Consider the following 15,761-nt stretch of genomic DNA (forward strand, 5'->3'; position numbering starts at 1 on the left):
ACACCTACAAGGAGCGCACCAACCGCGCTCCACCCGGCAAAAGACGCACTCGCGCGGCGCCTATACGCACATGACGTTGCACGCACGGCGCCACCCTGCGCGCATGACGTCGGCACGCACGGCGCCTATGCGCGCATGACGTCGGCACGCACGGCGCCTATACGCGCATGAGGTCGGCACGCACGGCGCCTATACGCGCAGGACGTCGCACGCACGGCGCCAATACGCGCAGGACGTCGCACGCACGGCGCCTATACGCGCATGACGTCGCACGCACGGCGCCTATACGCGCATGACGTCGCACGCACGGCGTCGCTGCGTGGGCGCCCAGAGGTTCCGCCTGGCGGCGGTCCCAGCGGAGCTTGCTGGTACGGGCGGGAGTGGGTGTCGTGCGCGGGCCCCGGGGCGACGAGGGCCGGCTGTGCGCACTGCGCGGGTCCCTCCTTTGCGCCCGGGCCGCCATGTCGTACATGCTCCCGCACCTGCACAACGGCTGGCAGGTGGACCAGGCCATCCTCTCAGAGGAGGACCGCGTGGTCGTCATCCGCTTCGGTCACGACTGGGACCCCACGTGCATGAAGATGGACGAGGTCCTGTACAGCATCGCCGAGAAGGTAGCGCGCCGGACCCTCGGCCCCGCCCGCCTCCCGTGGGGGCGCGAGCCGTTCCCCGGGGAGAGGCGGAGGCGCCGGCGTCCGGCCGAGCGCTCCCGGGGACTGTGCCGGCGTTGCGCGCCTTTTTCTGCGGGGGGAACGCCTTGATTTTTTCACGTTTTAGAGCGTTTATGACACCCTTCCCCTCAAATGAATTAATTATTTCTCTTGATAAGGCGTTTTTCCCAAACTTACAGTGCAGTGAACAAAATACACTTGCAGATTTTATTGAGAGCGCGGGTCCTTAATGTAAAAGGTTGCCATTTTTTGGTACCTAATTTATTTGTTGTATATATAAAGCAGAACTTTCATGTTAATAGCATAAGAAATCTGTTTTTCTGTTGGTGTTTTCTTTTACCCACCACGATTTTTGTAAGTCGTGTGATTTATAGCGTAGAGTGATTAAGATGCAAAAAACAGGAGAAAATAGAACTATGCTCTGTTAGAACTAGTTTTCTGATTTATTATTTTTGAGACGGAGGAGTCTCGCTCTGTAGCCCAGGCCGGAATGCTGTGGCGCGATCTCGGCTCACCGCAACCTCCGCCTCCCGGGTCCCGGTTGAGGCGATTCTCCTGCCTCAGCCTCCTGAGGAGCTGGGATTACAGGCACGCGCCACCAGGCCCAGCTAATTTTTGTGTTTTTAGTGCAGTTGGGGTTTCACCATGTTGACCAGGATGGTCTTGAACTCCTGACCCTGTCACCCACCCGCCTCGGCCTCCCAAAGCGCTGGGATTACGGGCGTGAGCCACGGCCCTCAATTTCTAATATTAGTGCACTGAGCGGCCTTGGCGCTTACTTGCCGACGGTAAAGCTTCTAGGACACTATTTTATAACCAGAGGTTTCGTTCTTTTTCTGTGGTTCCTCATAGCAATTTTAGGATGACTTTTATTTGGGTTTTGCAGCCGTAGCAATAGGGCAAAGGGCAAAAATACTAGTGTGTTAATAAAATATCTGCCATATTAATTTTCCGTAAGTGATTTGAGAGGTTATTCTTTTTAATGAAGAGTAAAAGTAACATCGAAGCTCTCTTTTATTTCACAAATGCTGAAGTAGGCTGCGTTAAAGTAACTCCTTTGAGTAAAGAAGAACAGATGCAAGGATATGTTTCATATTCAGGAAAGGAAAGACTATCTGGACTGCCATTTATTAATTTTTGCTATTTCTTATTTAGTAGGAGAGGCGTGATGTTAGGAGCTGTTGGTATATTTTAGTTATCGCAAGAATCTGTTGGAGTGCTTACTAAAATGCATCAGAGATTCTGATTCTATGGGTATGGGTGAAGTCCAGAAGTGGCCTTTTAAAGAAGCCCCTCAGGGAATTCCGATGTGACTTGACCTTGAACCACACACTGAGAAACCCTTCAGTGGGGGTCATGGACAGAGGAGGAGTGCTCTGATTACCAGCCGTCTCCCAGCCTCTTCCTCTTGGACGCCAGGACGCTGACCACTCGAGGAGGTACCTAGGGAACTCGGGAGAGCAGCTCTTCCCTCACACACTGGGAGTCCTGCCAGCCAGGGACTGGAGATGATGCGTGAGGCCGTGCGACGGCATCAGGTTCTCACTGCTTGAGCTGTAGCGGACGAGGGCAGATACTGGAAATCCAGCGAAGAATTGACTAAGAGCGTTTTCCCAACAGGTAAATCACTGCTGTACTGACTTTGAGCTGTGAGTTCTAGAATCCCTCACTGTTTTACCTTGCAAGTGGTGGCATAAACGTGAGGCGGGGTTCAGATCCTGCTGCCTGGCGATGTGAGGGCCTTTGTCTCACCTCATCCAAGCAGAGCTCAGCCAGATGCTCCTAGCTGGGAAACAGACTTTAGGTGTCAGTGTAAGTGTTTACGCTCTTTGGCAGATTTGCTTTTTTCCCCAGTTCCTTTATGTCCGTTACAGACTGAATCGCTGTATCACCAGTGGACACACATAGTGGACACACACTTAATGAGCTCACTGTGGGGTGTTTTTTTTTGGTCTTTTAAAATAGTCTGATTTTTGTTTTTGTGCAAAAATTTGGGTTGCTTTATTAATTTTTAATGCAAATATTATAGTGTAGTTATTAAAAGCTCAAACCTGGGCGAGGCGTTTGGGAGAAGAGTCTGGGCAGATCACGTGAGCCCAGGAATTTGAGACCAGCCTGGACAATATGGTGAAATCCCGTCTCTATTAAAAGTACAAAAAATTAGCCAGGTGTGATGGCATGTGCCTGTAGTCCTATCTACTTGGGAGGCTGAGGTGGGAGACTCACCTGAGCCCGGATAATCAAGGCTGCAGTGAGCCATGATTACACCATTGAACTCCAGCCTGGGCAACAGGAGTGAGACCATGTCTCCAAAAAAAAAAAAAAAAAAGTGCAAACCTGAAATGCATTAAAAGACTATTCATGTTTTATTTTCTTCTTAGTATATGGGTAAAACATGACTTCCTAATTCTGGAAGCGCTTTTTGGGGAAGCTCAACAGGAATTTTGAAACGTAAGGTTTTAGTATAAAGAACAATGTAACTATTTAAAAATTTCCCTGTGCAGTAATGGCAGACAGTAAGGGATCTTCCTTATCTTGTTGTGAGTCCTGTCTGGATATCCCAGCTGTTTTAAAGTGAGTAAAAGTTGCAGATGTTCAGGCGGGGCTTGATAGGATTTCTCCTAGATGTGTTGCATTGATTTGCTGCTTCCGCAGGGCCCACTTGACCTCATGCTGGATTAGAGTTGAGCTGTAAACTTCAGGAAGAAAATAGTCTGGAAACAGAGCTATGCTTAAAGATTTCACAGGTGCCTAGGGTTTGCTAATAAGTGTGGGGCAATTCATTTGATAAAGTGACATAAAATAAAGTTTTCGGCTGGGCACTGTGTCACACGCCTGTGTTCCCAGCACTTTGGGAGGCCGAGGTGGGTGGTTCCCTTGAGCCCAGGAGTTTGAGACCAGCCCAGGCCACATGGTGAAACCCCATCTGTACAAAAAATGCAAACATTAGCTGGGCATGGTGGCACGTGCCTGGGATCCCAGCTACTCGTTAGGCCAGGGCAGGAGCATGTGAGTCCTGGAGTTGAAGGCTGTGATGAGCTCTGATTGCACCACTGCATGCCAGCTTGGGCGACAGAGTGAGACCCTGTCTCAAAAAAAAAAAAAAGATTGGCCAGGTACGGTGGCTCATGCCTGTAATCCCAGCACTTTGGGAGGCCGAGGCAGGTGGATCATGATGTCAGGAGCTTGAGACCAGCCTGGCCAACATGGTAAAACCCTGTTGCTACAAAAAATACAAAAATTAGCTCGTGTGGTGGTGCACGCCTGTAATCCCAGCTACTCAGGAGGCTGAGACAGGAGAATCGCTTGAACCCAGGAGGTGGAGGTTGTGGTGAGCTGAGATCTCACCACTGCACTCCAGCCTGGGTGACAGAGCAAGACTGTCCAAAAAAAAAAGGTTTCTGTTTAGCAGCTGACTTTATGCACACTTTTGAAGAGAGACAGTTTCATTCATGTACCTTTGAGCTGTCTTTCCATTTTGTGGGAACAGTTTGTCACAGTAGTGCTTTGGGGTTCACTGTTCCTAAATCTCGTGATGGGTGAGAAGACCGAATGGGACATTTAATTTTTGTGTTAAAAAGCCCATGCAGGCCAGGCGTGACGGCTCACAGATGTAATCCCGGCACTTTGGGACACTGAGGTGGGTGGATCAGAAGGTCAGGAGTTCGAGACCAGCCTGGCCAGCACAGTGGAACCCTGTCTCTACTAAAAAAAATAGAAAAAGTTAGCCTGGCATGGTGGTGAGCACCTGTAATCCCAGCTACTCGGGAGGCTGAGGCAAGAGAATTGCTTGAACCCGGCAGGTGGAGGTTGCAGTGAGCCGAGATCATGCCACTGCACTTCAGCCTGGGAGACAGAGTGAGATTCTATCTCAAAAAAAAAAAAAGCCCACGCAAATAGAGTTTAAAATAGCCTGAATGAGTTGGGCATTGTGACACGTGCCTGTAATCCCTGCTTTTCAGGAGACTGAGACGGGAGATGCGCCCAGTTCAAGGCTGCAGTAATCTGTAATCGTGCCATTGCACTCCACCCTGGGTGACAGAGCGAGATCCCATCTCTAAAATGAAACAAAACAAAAACATTCTTCAGTAATGTTATTGACTCATGATAGTACATTCTTTTGGTTTTTGCGAGGGTGTAGTGTCGCCCAGGCTGGAGTACGGTGCCACAGTCTCAGCTCACTGCACCCTCAGCCTCCCGAGTAGCTGGGACTGTAGGCCTGCATCACCACCACACCCTGCTAATTTTGTATTTTTAGTAGAGACGGGGTTTTGCCATGTGGGCCAGGCTGGTCTCAAACTCCTGGCCTCAAGTGAGCCACTCATCTCAGCCTACCAAAATTCTGGGATTACAAGTGTGAGCCACCATGCCTGGTCCGTGATGGTACATTGTGATAAAATAGTGCATGCGGCGGAGAGATGTTTATGCAGCTTCATAGGTGCTGTATTGGGGGTTGGGGTCTGTCTTCAGGGTCACGTTAAGGATCACAGCACGTCCATTGAACCAGCGGGAGTCAGCACTCAGCTAGATGAGGAATCTTGTAGGAACAAACAATGATTTTTGGTGTTTCCTATGGATTTTTGTCTCTGGATAAGAAACAGCCTTGTAGCTAGCAGCAAGATATGAGAGATAGTACTGAGCGGTGGCTGAGGGCTCAGACTCTAGCTGGTATGAGGGTAGTACTGAGCGGTGGCTGAGGGTGCAGACTCTAGCTGGTATGAGGGGTAGTACTGAGCGGCGGCTGAGGGTGCAGACTCTAGCTGGTATGAGGGGTAGTACTGAGCGGTGGCTGAGGGCGCAGACTCTAGCTGGTGTGAGGGGTAGTACTGAGCGGTGGCTGAGGGCGCAGACTCTAGCTGGTGTGAGGGTAGTACTGAGCGGCAGCTGAGGGTGCAGACTCTAGCTGTATGAGGGTAGTACTGAGTGGCGGCTGAGGTCGCAGACTCTAGCTGGTATGAGGGGTAGTACTGAGCGGTGGTTGAGGGTGTTGTCAGCGTGACCGCACCCAGAGTGGCCCATGTCTAACACAGGCATCAGAAACGGGTGTTATCAGAGTGAACGCACCCAGAGGGGCCCGTGTCTAACACAGGCGTCAGGGGTGTTGTCAGCGTGACCCCACCCAGAGGGACCCATGTCTAACACAGGCGTCATGGGTGTTGTCAGCGTGACCGCACCCAGAGGGGCCCGTGTCTAACACAGGCATCATGGGTGTTGTCAGCGTGACCGCACCCAGAGGGGCCCGTGTCTAACACAGTCATCATGGGTGTTGTCAGCGTGACTGCACCCAGAGGGGCCCGTGTCTAACACAGGCGTCAGAAACGGGTGTTGTCAGCGTGACCGCACCCAGAGGGGCCCGTGTCTAACACAGGCGTCAGAAACGAGTGTTGTCAGAGTGACCGCACCCAGAGGGGCCCGTGTCTAACACAGGTGTCAGAAACGAGTGTTGTCAGCGTGACCGCACCCAGAGGGGCCCGTGTCTAACACAGGTGTCATGGGTGTTGTCAGCGTGACCGCACCCAGAGGGGCCCCTGTCTAACACAGGCGTCATGGGTGTTGTCAGCGTGACCGCACCCAGAGGGGCCCATGTCTAACACAGGTGTCATGGGTGTTGTCAGCGTGACCGCACCCAGAGGGGCCCCTGTCTAACACAGGCATCATGGGTGTTCTCAGCGTGACTGCACCCGGAGGGGCCCGTGTGTAACACAGGTGTCAGAAACGGGTGTTGTCGGAGTGACCACACCCAGAGGGCCATGTCTAACACGGGTGTCACGTTGGGGTTTTGAAAGCAGATGGATGGCGAGGCACACGCTCATGCAGTGTGCCACGTGCTGGAGTTCTGATAACAGTTTTCTTCACCAAACCTGAAGGCCAGTAGAGTCCTTGTGAGGCGTGAGCTTTCCCATTCCCCCTCTCCCCACCCTGCTCCGTGGTTTAAATTTCCATCTTAATTTTCTTTTAATATTCCCCAAAGTAGAGAATATAGTGAACCCCTCTGGTCCTGTTCCACTTCAGCACTTGCCGGTGTTTGGCTAGTCTTGTGTCACTGACCCCTCATTTTATTAGGCTGCATGTTTCATGCAAATCCCAGATATTATTATTTTGCCCGTAAGTTACAATCAGATTTTAAGAATTAGTTTTATGTGGAGAAATGTTGTGCGTATCCCATAGATTTCCTGTGTTTGCTGTGATAGGACGCCACAAGCTGCGGGGCTTCAGACAACAGAAACTTCTCACAGTTCTGGACACCAGAAGTCCAGCATCACGGTGTTGTCCGGGCCAGGTCCCTCTGAAACCTGCCAGGGAGAGTCTTCGTGCTGCTCCCAGCTTCTGGTGCTGCCAGCAGCCTCTTGGAGCTCCTAGGCTTATAGACGCCACTGCGGTCCTTGGTGCCTCAGGGCCCCGTCCTGTGTCTTCACGTGGCCATGTTCCTGTAAGGACACCAGCCACCCCAGATTAGGGGCCCGCCTACTCCAGTATGACCTCATCTTACCTTAACTAACTACGTCGGCAGCCCCGTTTCCAAATAAGTCATGCTCTCAGCACTGGGGTTTAGGACTTCAGCTGTTTGGGGGACACGGTTTAACTCATAACAGATATGAGTGGCTACAGGCTTTCTAAAGGGCATGGAGTCAGTATTTATAAAGAGCCTTTAAAATGTCATATTCTTTGTTCCAGAATTCTAGGAATTTGTCCTTAGGAAATAGTGAAGTATGTGTACAGATGTAAGGGCGAAAATGTTCACAGGTAAATAATTGATGTTAATGAAAAATCAGAAGATAACAGAAGAATGGCGTAGGAGGCTCTTCTCTCATTTCTATAAAGAAATACATGAGACCGGATAACTTATGGGAAAAGAGATTGAGTGGGCTTACGGTTCTGCAGGCTGTACAGGAAGCATGGCGCTGGCATCTGCTTCTGGGAGGCCTCAGCACCTTCCAATCGTGGCGGAAGGCAAAGGGGGACGGGCACGTCACCCGGCGAAAGCTGGGGCGGAATGTCACACACTGAAACAACCGCAGCTCATTTCCCCCGAGGACAGCACCAAGAGGATGATGCTCAACATTCATGAGAAATCCACCCCATGCCCCAGTCCCCTCCTGCAGCACGGGGAGTGACGTTTCAGCCTGAGATTTGGGCAGGGACAGATATCCAAACTGTATCGGATGGTAAGGTAACGGCATAGCCGTTTGATGAATCACGCAGCCATAAAAGTCTTCCATTTTTGGAAAGTAGGTAATGTGTGTGAAAGAATGCTCATAATTAAAGCAGGCTACAAGATACAGTATGATCACAATATGACCACATTTTGCTAGGTAGTAACAGAAACAGTGTGAACAGATTATTAAAAATATATCCAGGTCCGGGCGCAGTGGCTCACGCCTGTAATCCCAGCACTTTGGGAGGCTGAGGTGGGATGATCACTTGCCCCTGGGGCACATGGCAAAACCCCGTCTTTACAAAAAGTACAAACAATTAGCCAGGCATGGTGGCACATGCCTGTGGTGTGAGCTGCTTGGGAGGCTGAGGTGGGAGGACCGCTTGAGCCTGCAGTGAGCCGTGATTACGCCACCGCACTCCGGTCTGGACGACAGAGGGAGACCTCGTCTCAACAAAACAAAAAAAAGGTGCCCCGTCCACACAAATTCTTGGTTTTGTTTTTTCAAGTGTGCTTTTATAAAATGAAAGCAAAAGTGTCTGTTCTTTCAGTTTTTTTTTTAAATCTCCTTTTAGGTTAAAAATTTTGCAGTTATTTATCTTGTGGATATTACGGAAGTGCCTGACTTCAACAAAATGTATGAGTTATACGACCCATGTACTGTGATGTTTTTCTTCAGGTATGTTATCTTAAAGTTGTTCTTGAAGTTGAATTTTGTCAGTTTAATGTAACCAAGATCTCTGTAGATTATTTTATTTTGAGGGAAGTTGGTTAGTCATATTCCAGTATCGTTTGTATCACCAGGCAATCAATCAGTGTGAATCCTTTAAATAATTTCCAAAGTAACAATTCTAGTTTTAGCCTTTACTCAGTAACAAATTACCTTTTTGAAATAATTTTGCAGGGAAACTTAGGTGAAGTGTAATTCAATGAAAGACATTTTACTGACATTTTAGCTAACTTTAATCTGTTCATGAAAAATGTGTTGTAAAACAACTAATTTATTAAATTGATATCATCGACTTTAGTGGCCTTTTTTATACCCAAGAGGAACACCTGAATTTGCTTGTAAATACAAGAATATTTTAACAGCTCAAAAATTTCATTACGGAAATTTAATTGGGAAAGAAATCACCGTCTGAGGCTGTTTTTACTTGTCATAGTCACCATAGAGGTTGGTGAATTAGCTGTGTGAGCATTAGCCCATTCTACAGTGGGGCCTCCTGCCTGGTGAGGAAGGTCACGTGGGTTGTGTAGGGTGTGCATTAGTTTTATACTCGTTGTAATAGATTAGCACACATTTAGCAGCTAAAATCAATACCCTTTTCTGAGCTCACAGCTCTTTAGGTCAGGCAGGGTCTGCTGGATTCCTGCTCGGCGTCTCACAAGGTCCAGACCACGGGCTGGGTGCTCATCTGGAGTGTTTGGGTTGTGGGCAGAGTCCGGCTCTTTGTGCTGGCGGGTCTGAGATCTGCTGCCTTGCTGCTGTTGGCTGAGGCCACTCTGCTGCGAGAGACTCTGACTTCCCGAAAAGTTCTGCCTGAGAAAATGCTCTGATTTTGGAGGACTGTGATTAGATTAGACTTGCCCAAAGAATCCAGGATAATCACCTCGTTTTATTTATTTATTGAGATGGGGTCTCACTCTGTCACCCAGGGTGGAGTGCAGTGGCGCGATCACAGCAACCTTGAAGTCCTGGCTTCAAGCCATCCTCCCGCCTCAGGCTGCCAAAGCGTGAGCCCCTGCCGTGTGTCTGGGTGCCAGGACACCCTCCCCTGGACGTGCCCTCAGGCTTCCTAGCCACCTCCTGTTTGGTTGAGAAGATCTGTGAGGTGCACCCTGTATTTCTTGTGAACTTTGGATCTCTCTTAGGTTGCAGCAGAGGTAGCGTGACCGACCGTCATCCTCTGCTGTGCATTCAGCAGCCGTTTCTGAATTTCAGCACGTTTGGCCATCTGGAGAGGCTTAGAGATTGTTTTCCTTTTGCTAACAGTTCTTCACCAATTTGTTTCTTTCCGCTCTTGAAGGCAGCACCTCTGAGACTTTGCTTGAGTTTCTGCAGCTAACGATCCCAAGTGTGTTGCCTGTGAACTCGGGTTTCCCGTAACTGCAGACCCCGTGTCCCTGATCCTCGGCCACTCTGTAATAAGGGTCCCTTTTCTCCATTTCCCAGTAACACACTCCTCACTTCCTTCCGAGCCCACACCGGGCATTCCCAAGGTCCATATGTTAACATTTTGTTTGAGGCAATATAGGCCTTACCTATCTTGCCCCTCAAAATTCTTCAGGTGAGAACAGGGAGGGCCATCTTTGGTCCCTGTCCCGCACAGCGGGCAGCGGAGGCCAGCTTGGGGCTGGAGACGCTGCGAGGGGCAAGGAGGCTGCAGGGAACAGCCGTGGGTGGCAGCAGTAGCCTACTTATTATCGTTTGATATTTTTAGGACTGATGCTGTACTCAGAAAAGGAGATGAAACCTCTTTCTGCTGTTTCTGTGACTCAGAATTTTGAGACAAATGGTACTTTATGCACCAAAGTTACGTCTTGAGCCCCCACCAGGTTGCGGTCTAGCGCCAGGGCCTCATGTCAGATAAGACAGGGTTCCCACTCTCATAAGACTTTGTCTGATAGAAGAAACAGCTGAGTAAATTAGCAGAGGGTGAAGAAGCGAAAGGACGTAAATAGCGAAGAAGCACACCCAAGTCAGATAGGGCTGCCGGGAAGTCCTGCGGGCAGCTCCCAGTGCAGGAGCTTGGTGCACGCCGTGTGTAGGGCCTGCCTGCAGCATGCAGGGTGAGAGGGCGGCCGGAGGCGGGGTCCAGAGTCTGAGCCAGAGACTTCACGGGGAGTACTTTTCGTAGAATAGTGGGTGGCAAGCAAACGCATGATCTTGTGGAAGCTGAATTGAAAACCAGTCTTCAGGTGGGGCACGCCTGCAGCTCAGCCACTCTGCAGGCTGGGGTGCGACTGGAGCCCAGGGTTCGAGTCCGGCCTTAGCAGCCTAGACCTCGTCTCTAAGAAAAATCATCAGGCCAGGTGCAGTAGCTCATGCCTGTAATCCCAGCACTTTGGGAGGCCAAGGTGGGAGTATCACTTGAGACCAGTCTGGGCAACCTAGGGATACCCTGACTCTACAGAAATACTAAAAGTTAGTTGGGTGTGGTGGAACATGCCTCTGGTCCCAGTTACTTGCAGGGCTGAGGTGGGAGGATCATCTGGGCCAGGCGGTTGATTTTCCTGCTGTGCCCTAGCCTGGACGGCAGTGAGAACCCATCTCAAAAAAAAAAAAAGGAAACTTCAGCAAATCACGATAAATGTATGCCAGTACCACAAAGGGTTAATATTAGCTTGTAAAGCGCAAGTCCTGAAAGAAGAGGAAAGAATCATGACTTCCCTGACCACAAACAAACATGCAGAATGTCATCTTCATTTCGTACCTGTAGGGATTTTCACTAACACGTTTAGACATTTTAAAGAGGTTTTCACGAGAATGGATGTTTTCTCTGCAGGAACAAGCACATCATGATTGACCTGGGGACAGGGAACAACAACAAGATTAACTGGGCCATGGAGGACAAGCAGGAGATGGTGGACATCATCGAGACGGTGTACCGCGGGGCCCGCAAAGGCCGCGGCCTGGTGGTGTCCCCCAAGGACTACTCCACCAAGTACCGCTACTGAGGCGCCCGCGGCCCGCGGCCAGTGTCGCGCAGCCTTTTTCGTGCGGAAATGTCTTAAGTTATTTAAAGCCTTTGGAGCGGCAGGGCCGGAGGACCTCTGAGACGGAATGGATTCCAGGCCTTAACTAACTGCAATACACAAGCACGTGAGAGAAGCAGTCCTGCTTGTTTGTTCTTAGGAAACTCGAATAGATGACTGATTTTCCGAGTCAAAGTTCATTCTTATCCTTGGAGTAAAATGAAGGTGTTTATCCCTTGAGGCTTTGCGTTTTGCATACTTGATGTGTTTGCTGGGGGTGTGTGACAGCAAGCCACAAGCTGGGTGGCCTCAACAGAGATGGATGCTTTCACATCTTCGCGGGCAGGAGGTCCAGGGTCAGGGTGTCGCAGGGTGGGTTCCTTCTGAGGCGATGAGGGAACTGCCGAGGCCTCTCCCTGGCGTCTGGGGGCTGCCAGTGATCTTTTCCAGAAACTTCCTCGGTTTGTGGATGCTTCGCCGCACCTCTGCCTTCACTTTGCGTTCACACGGTGTCCTCCTCGTGTGGGTGCTGCTCTCCAGATCGCCCCTTTTCCTGAGGACACCATTTGTGTTGGATTGGGGGCCACCCTGCTCCAGCATGGCCTCATCTCAATTAATTACACTTGGCAAGGATCTGTGTCCACAAAAGTCACAGTCTGAAGTGCTGGGGGTTAAGACTTCAATGTATAAATTTTGGGGTTACACAGTTCAACCCATGACAGAATCCAAAGGCTTATTCTTACTTTGCTTATAAAAACGGTACAATAAACTGTTGTTTAGAGCCTTCCCTTTAAGGAGTAGGAGATCTGTTTTTTTATTTTTCCCAAGATTGCATTTGATGTAAACATATTTTCTGTAGAAGCCATGGCATTTTCAGTTTGTATAGTTAGAAAATTTCCTGATTGGCCGGGCGCAGTAGCTCATGCCTGTAATCCCAGCACTTTGGGAGGCCAAGGCGGGCAGATCATAAAGTCAGGAGTTCGAGACCAGCCTGACCAACACGGTGAAACCCCGTCTCTACTAAAAATAAAAAAATTAGCCAAGTGTGGTGACGCATGCCTGTAATCCCAGTTTCTCAAGAGGCTGAGGCAGGAAAATCGCCTGAACCTAGGAGGCAGAGGTTGCAGTGAGCTGAGATCGCACCACTGCACTCCAGCCTGAACAACAGAGCAAGACTCTGTCTCAAAAAAACAGAAAAGAAAATTTCCTTGTTACAGTCTCAGGTTTCTCGTCCCCCCCACCCTAGCAGTGCGGATGGGGTTGGTTGGGACCTTCGTGTCCCGTCTCAGCACGCTCACACTTTGAAGTGAAAGGGAGGGAGGGCAGGGATGGGGGCACCTGAGCTCACCCTGGGCCCTGCGACCTCAGAACCAGGCTCTGCCCCCAGCGAGTGACCTCAGGCAGGGGACCTCCTCTGAGCTTCCGTTTTCTCCTTGGTAAAGGCAGATAAGACTGTTTGCCCTGCACACAGGGAAGCACATGGTGCTTGCTGGGCACAGGAGTGCACAGGGCTCACTGCTGTCAGTAGATTGATTGCTGTTGTGAAAACAGGAAGGTACTTACAGAATGAAGCACATTTTTTACACATACAAATGAGTGTATGCTTTTTAAATGGATTTAAAATTCAAACACAAATCTGCAGTTTAATCTCCCTAGTGCTGATTTTTCCATGTATGAAGTAGGAGAGTGTAACACCGTATCATTGAGGGACTAGGAGAACATCTAACAGACCTCGAGAACCTGGCATGGAGTAGATACTCCCGACGTTTCTCCAGGGAGGTGAAACAGATGGCCAGTGAGCACACAGACAGGACTCAGCATCACTGCTTTTTAAGAAGTGCAGATCCCAGAACCACAGTGAGATGCCACTTCACACCCACGAGTTTGGCTAGATTCAAAAAGAGATCACAACGAGCATTCGCAAGGATGTAGAGAAATTAGAGCCCTCACACGCTCCTGGCAGGAAAATGGTGAAACAGGCAGGCAGGGCGTTGAAGAGTTAAACACGGACCGGGCGCAGCTGTCGCGCCTGTATTCCCAGCTATTCCCAGCACTTCGGAAGGCTGAGACAGGCAGATTGCTTGAGCCCAGGAGTTCTCAACCAGCCCAGGCAACCTGGTGAGACCCTGTCTCTACAAAAAGGCGTGGTGGTGTGTGCCTGTGGTCCCAGCCGCTCGGGAGCTGAGGCAGGAGGATCACTTAAGCCCAGGAGGTCAAGGCTGCGGCGGGCCGTCTTGCGCCAGTGCGCTCCAGCGCGGGCAGCCGAGCGAGACCCTGTCTCATAAACGCGGTGTTTTTAACTCAGCACTTTCATACCCAAGAGAATTGAACGAATATGTCCACATAGAAACTTGTACACGAAGCCAAAATGTGGAAACCAAGTGTCCATCAACAGAGGAATGTTTAAAATGTCCATCCAAACGATGGAATATTATTTGGTCATAAAAAGAAATGAAGTAGTGATACATGCTACAATGTGGGTGAACTGAAATCATTAGGTCAGGTGAAAAGCCGCTGCTGCGTATTGTGTGATTCCGTTTATACGGCTTTTCTAGAACAGGCAAATCCATAGAGACAGATTAGTGGTTGCTTGAGACTGGGAGGGAGGGAGAACAGGAGGTGACAGCTAGCAGGCATAGCTTCGTATTTGACATGATGAGAACGTGCTTACGTGAGAGTAGGCACAGAAAGAAAGCGCGTCCTAAGCTTGTGCCAATGGTTGGCGCAATTCTATGCAAACCCACTGATTTGCATAATTGCTGTGTGGTGTGTGAATTATGTCTCGTGTCAGCTTTATTGGCTGTTACCAGAAAAGATAAAACAGTGACATTCCACATCTGGAAGTTCATCATGATTTATTGTAAACAAAGTACTTCAGCTTGGGTGGTTTAAACAACAGGAACTTGTCTTTTCACAGTTCTCTTGTCTGGAAATCCCAGATCAAGGTGCCAGTCTGTGTGATTTCTGGGGAGGGCTTTCCTTGGCTTGCGACGGCCACCTTCTCGATGCAGCCCCTGGCGTCTCTTCTCAGAAAGACAAATCCTGTTGGGTGAGGGCACTCTCAGGACTGACTTCTGCAGACGGCCCATCTCCAAACACAGACACGCTGCAGTCAGGTCTTCAGCTATTTAGGGAGACATAAACGTTCAGCCCATGACATGTCAGGTGTAGGACGTCTGCTCACCCTTGACTTTAATAACCTCCTCATTGGTGCTTTGTGACTGCAATGCGGTTGAAATCGTAATGATCTGGACTCGATTTCAAGTTTATCTCGTTATGTACCTACCGTCTACCTTGCCCTGACCTAAGTGCTTGGCAATTTTCTCAAATCTTTACAACCACCTACCAGGTAGATACTTTGCAGAAAAGAAAACTAAAGCTTAGATTTCCCAGATTACAGCCAGTAGCAGAGGATAAGAATTTGCAGCGTGGGGCTGCGTGGCTGCCCAGCCTTGCCTCGTCTGTGGCGCCGTAGTGCTTTAGTCAAGTTGCATTAACTAGTTCTCGGGGCACCTAGTGATTTCTGTTTCCTGTCTTCCCAGGACGGCTTCTAGGCAAAGTCCAGAAGTTACCTGTGGCAGCTAACTCAGGCAGCAAGCCCCTAGGTGCAGAATAATCAAGTTCCCTGGAGAAGCTGGCAACAGGTACACAAAGAAATAGACAAGAATGTTGCAGCTGTTTGGAACAGTATTAGTCAAATACAAAGCAGATAATCAGAGGACAGTTAGGCGGCAGTCAGCGACCGACCTAGAGCCACACGTGTCAGCATGAATCAGTGCTGAACAAACAGGCAGGGGCAGAAGGCTGCATAGAGTGGGGGCCGCTGACACTGCTTTAAGACTTTCAGAATAAACGTGAAGGGGAAGATGCCAGTGTATCTGCAGGAGACTTGACTAGGTGTCTGGGGCAGATTGCCTCTGCTCTGAGCTCACGCAGAGAAGGGATGAGGACTTCAGTCCACCAGCAGAATCAGCACTGCCATCCCTGCCTAGGCGAACAGACCACACCCAAAGTTAAAGTGCAGGGTGACTTCATGGCCCACCAGCTTTCTGACCGGGAGGTTCAGAGGGTCCCTGGGAAAGCATCTGCGTGGGCACAGGTGGGAGGACCTGCTCTGTTCTGAATCGTGTTTCTACGCCGTCTGTACTAACGGCTCTCAGCGTGCCTCTGATCTGGTATTCTTTTATGGCACGTTTACATTCAGCATCAGAAGCTGTGACGGTGCCTACAGCCCTGAC

The 15,761-nt window shown here is 49.9% G+C and overlaps 1 protein-coding gene across 3 annotated transcripts; it reads left to right on the plus strand.

The window, feature by feature from the left end:
* Positions 1-301: 301 nt before the first annotated feature.
* On the plus strand, positions 302-11,763 carry TXNL4A (thioredoxin like 4A). 3 transcript variants are annotated; one of them, XM_012473501.3, is made up of 3 exons: positions 302-368; positions 8,403-8,506; positions 11,334-11,763. In XM_012473501.3, the coding sequence occupies exons 2-3, from the start codon at positions 8,463-8,465 to the stop codon at positions 11,503-11,505; spliced, it is 216 nt and encodes a 71-aa protein (XP_012328924.1). In that variant the 5' UTR covers positions 302-368; positions 8,403-8,462; the 3' UTR covers positions 11,506-11,763. The 3 variants fall into 3 exon arrangements, with proteins under 3 accessions (XP_012328924.1, XP_012328921.1, XP_012328922.1); XM_012473498.2 differs by lacking the exon at positions 302-368 and adding an exon at positions 459-614; XM_012473499.3 differs by lacking the exon at positions 302-368 and adding an exon at positions 734-2,291.
* The last annotated feature ends 3,998 nt before the right edge of the window (positions 11,764-15,761 follow it).

This window comes from Aotus nancymaae, unplaced genomic scaffold (genome assembly GCF_030222135.1).
Source record: "Aotus nancymaae isolate 86718 unplaced genomic scaffold, 86718_ANA_hifiasm-v0.15.2.pri h1tg000100l, whole genome shotgun sequence".
NCBI lineage: Eukaryota > Metazoa > Chordata > Mammalia > Primates > Aotidae > Aotus > Aotus nancymaae.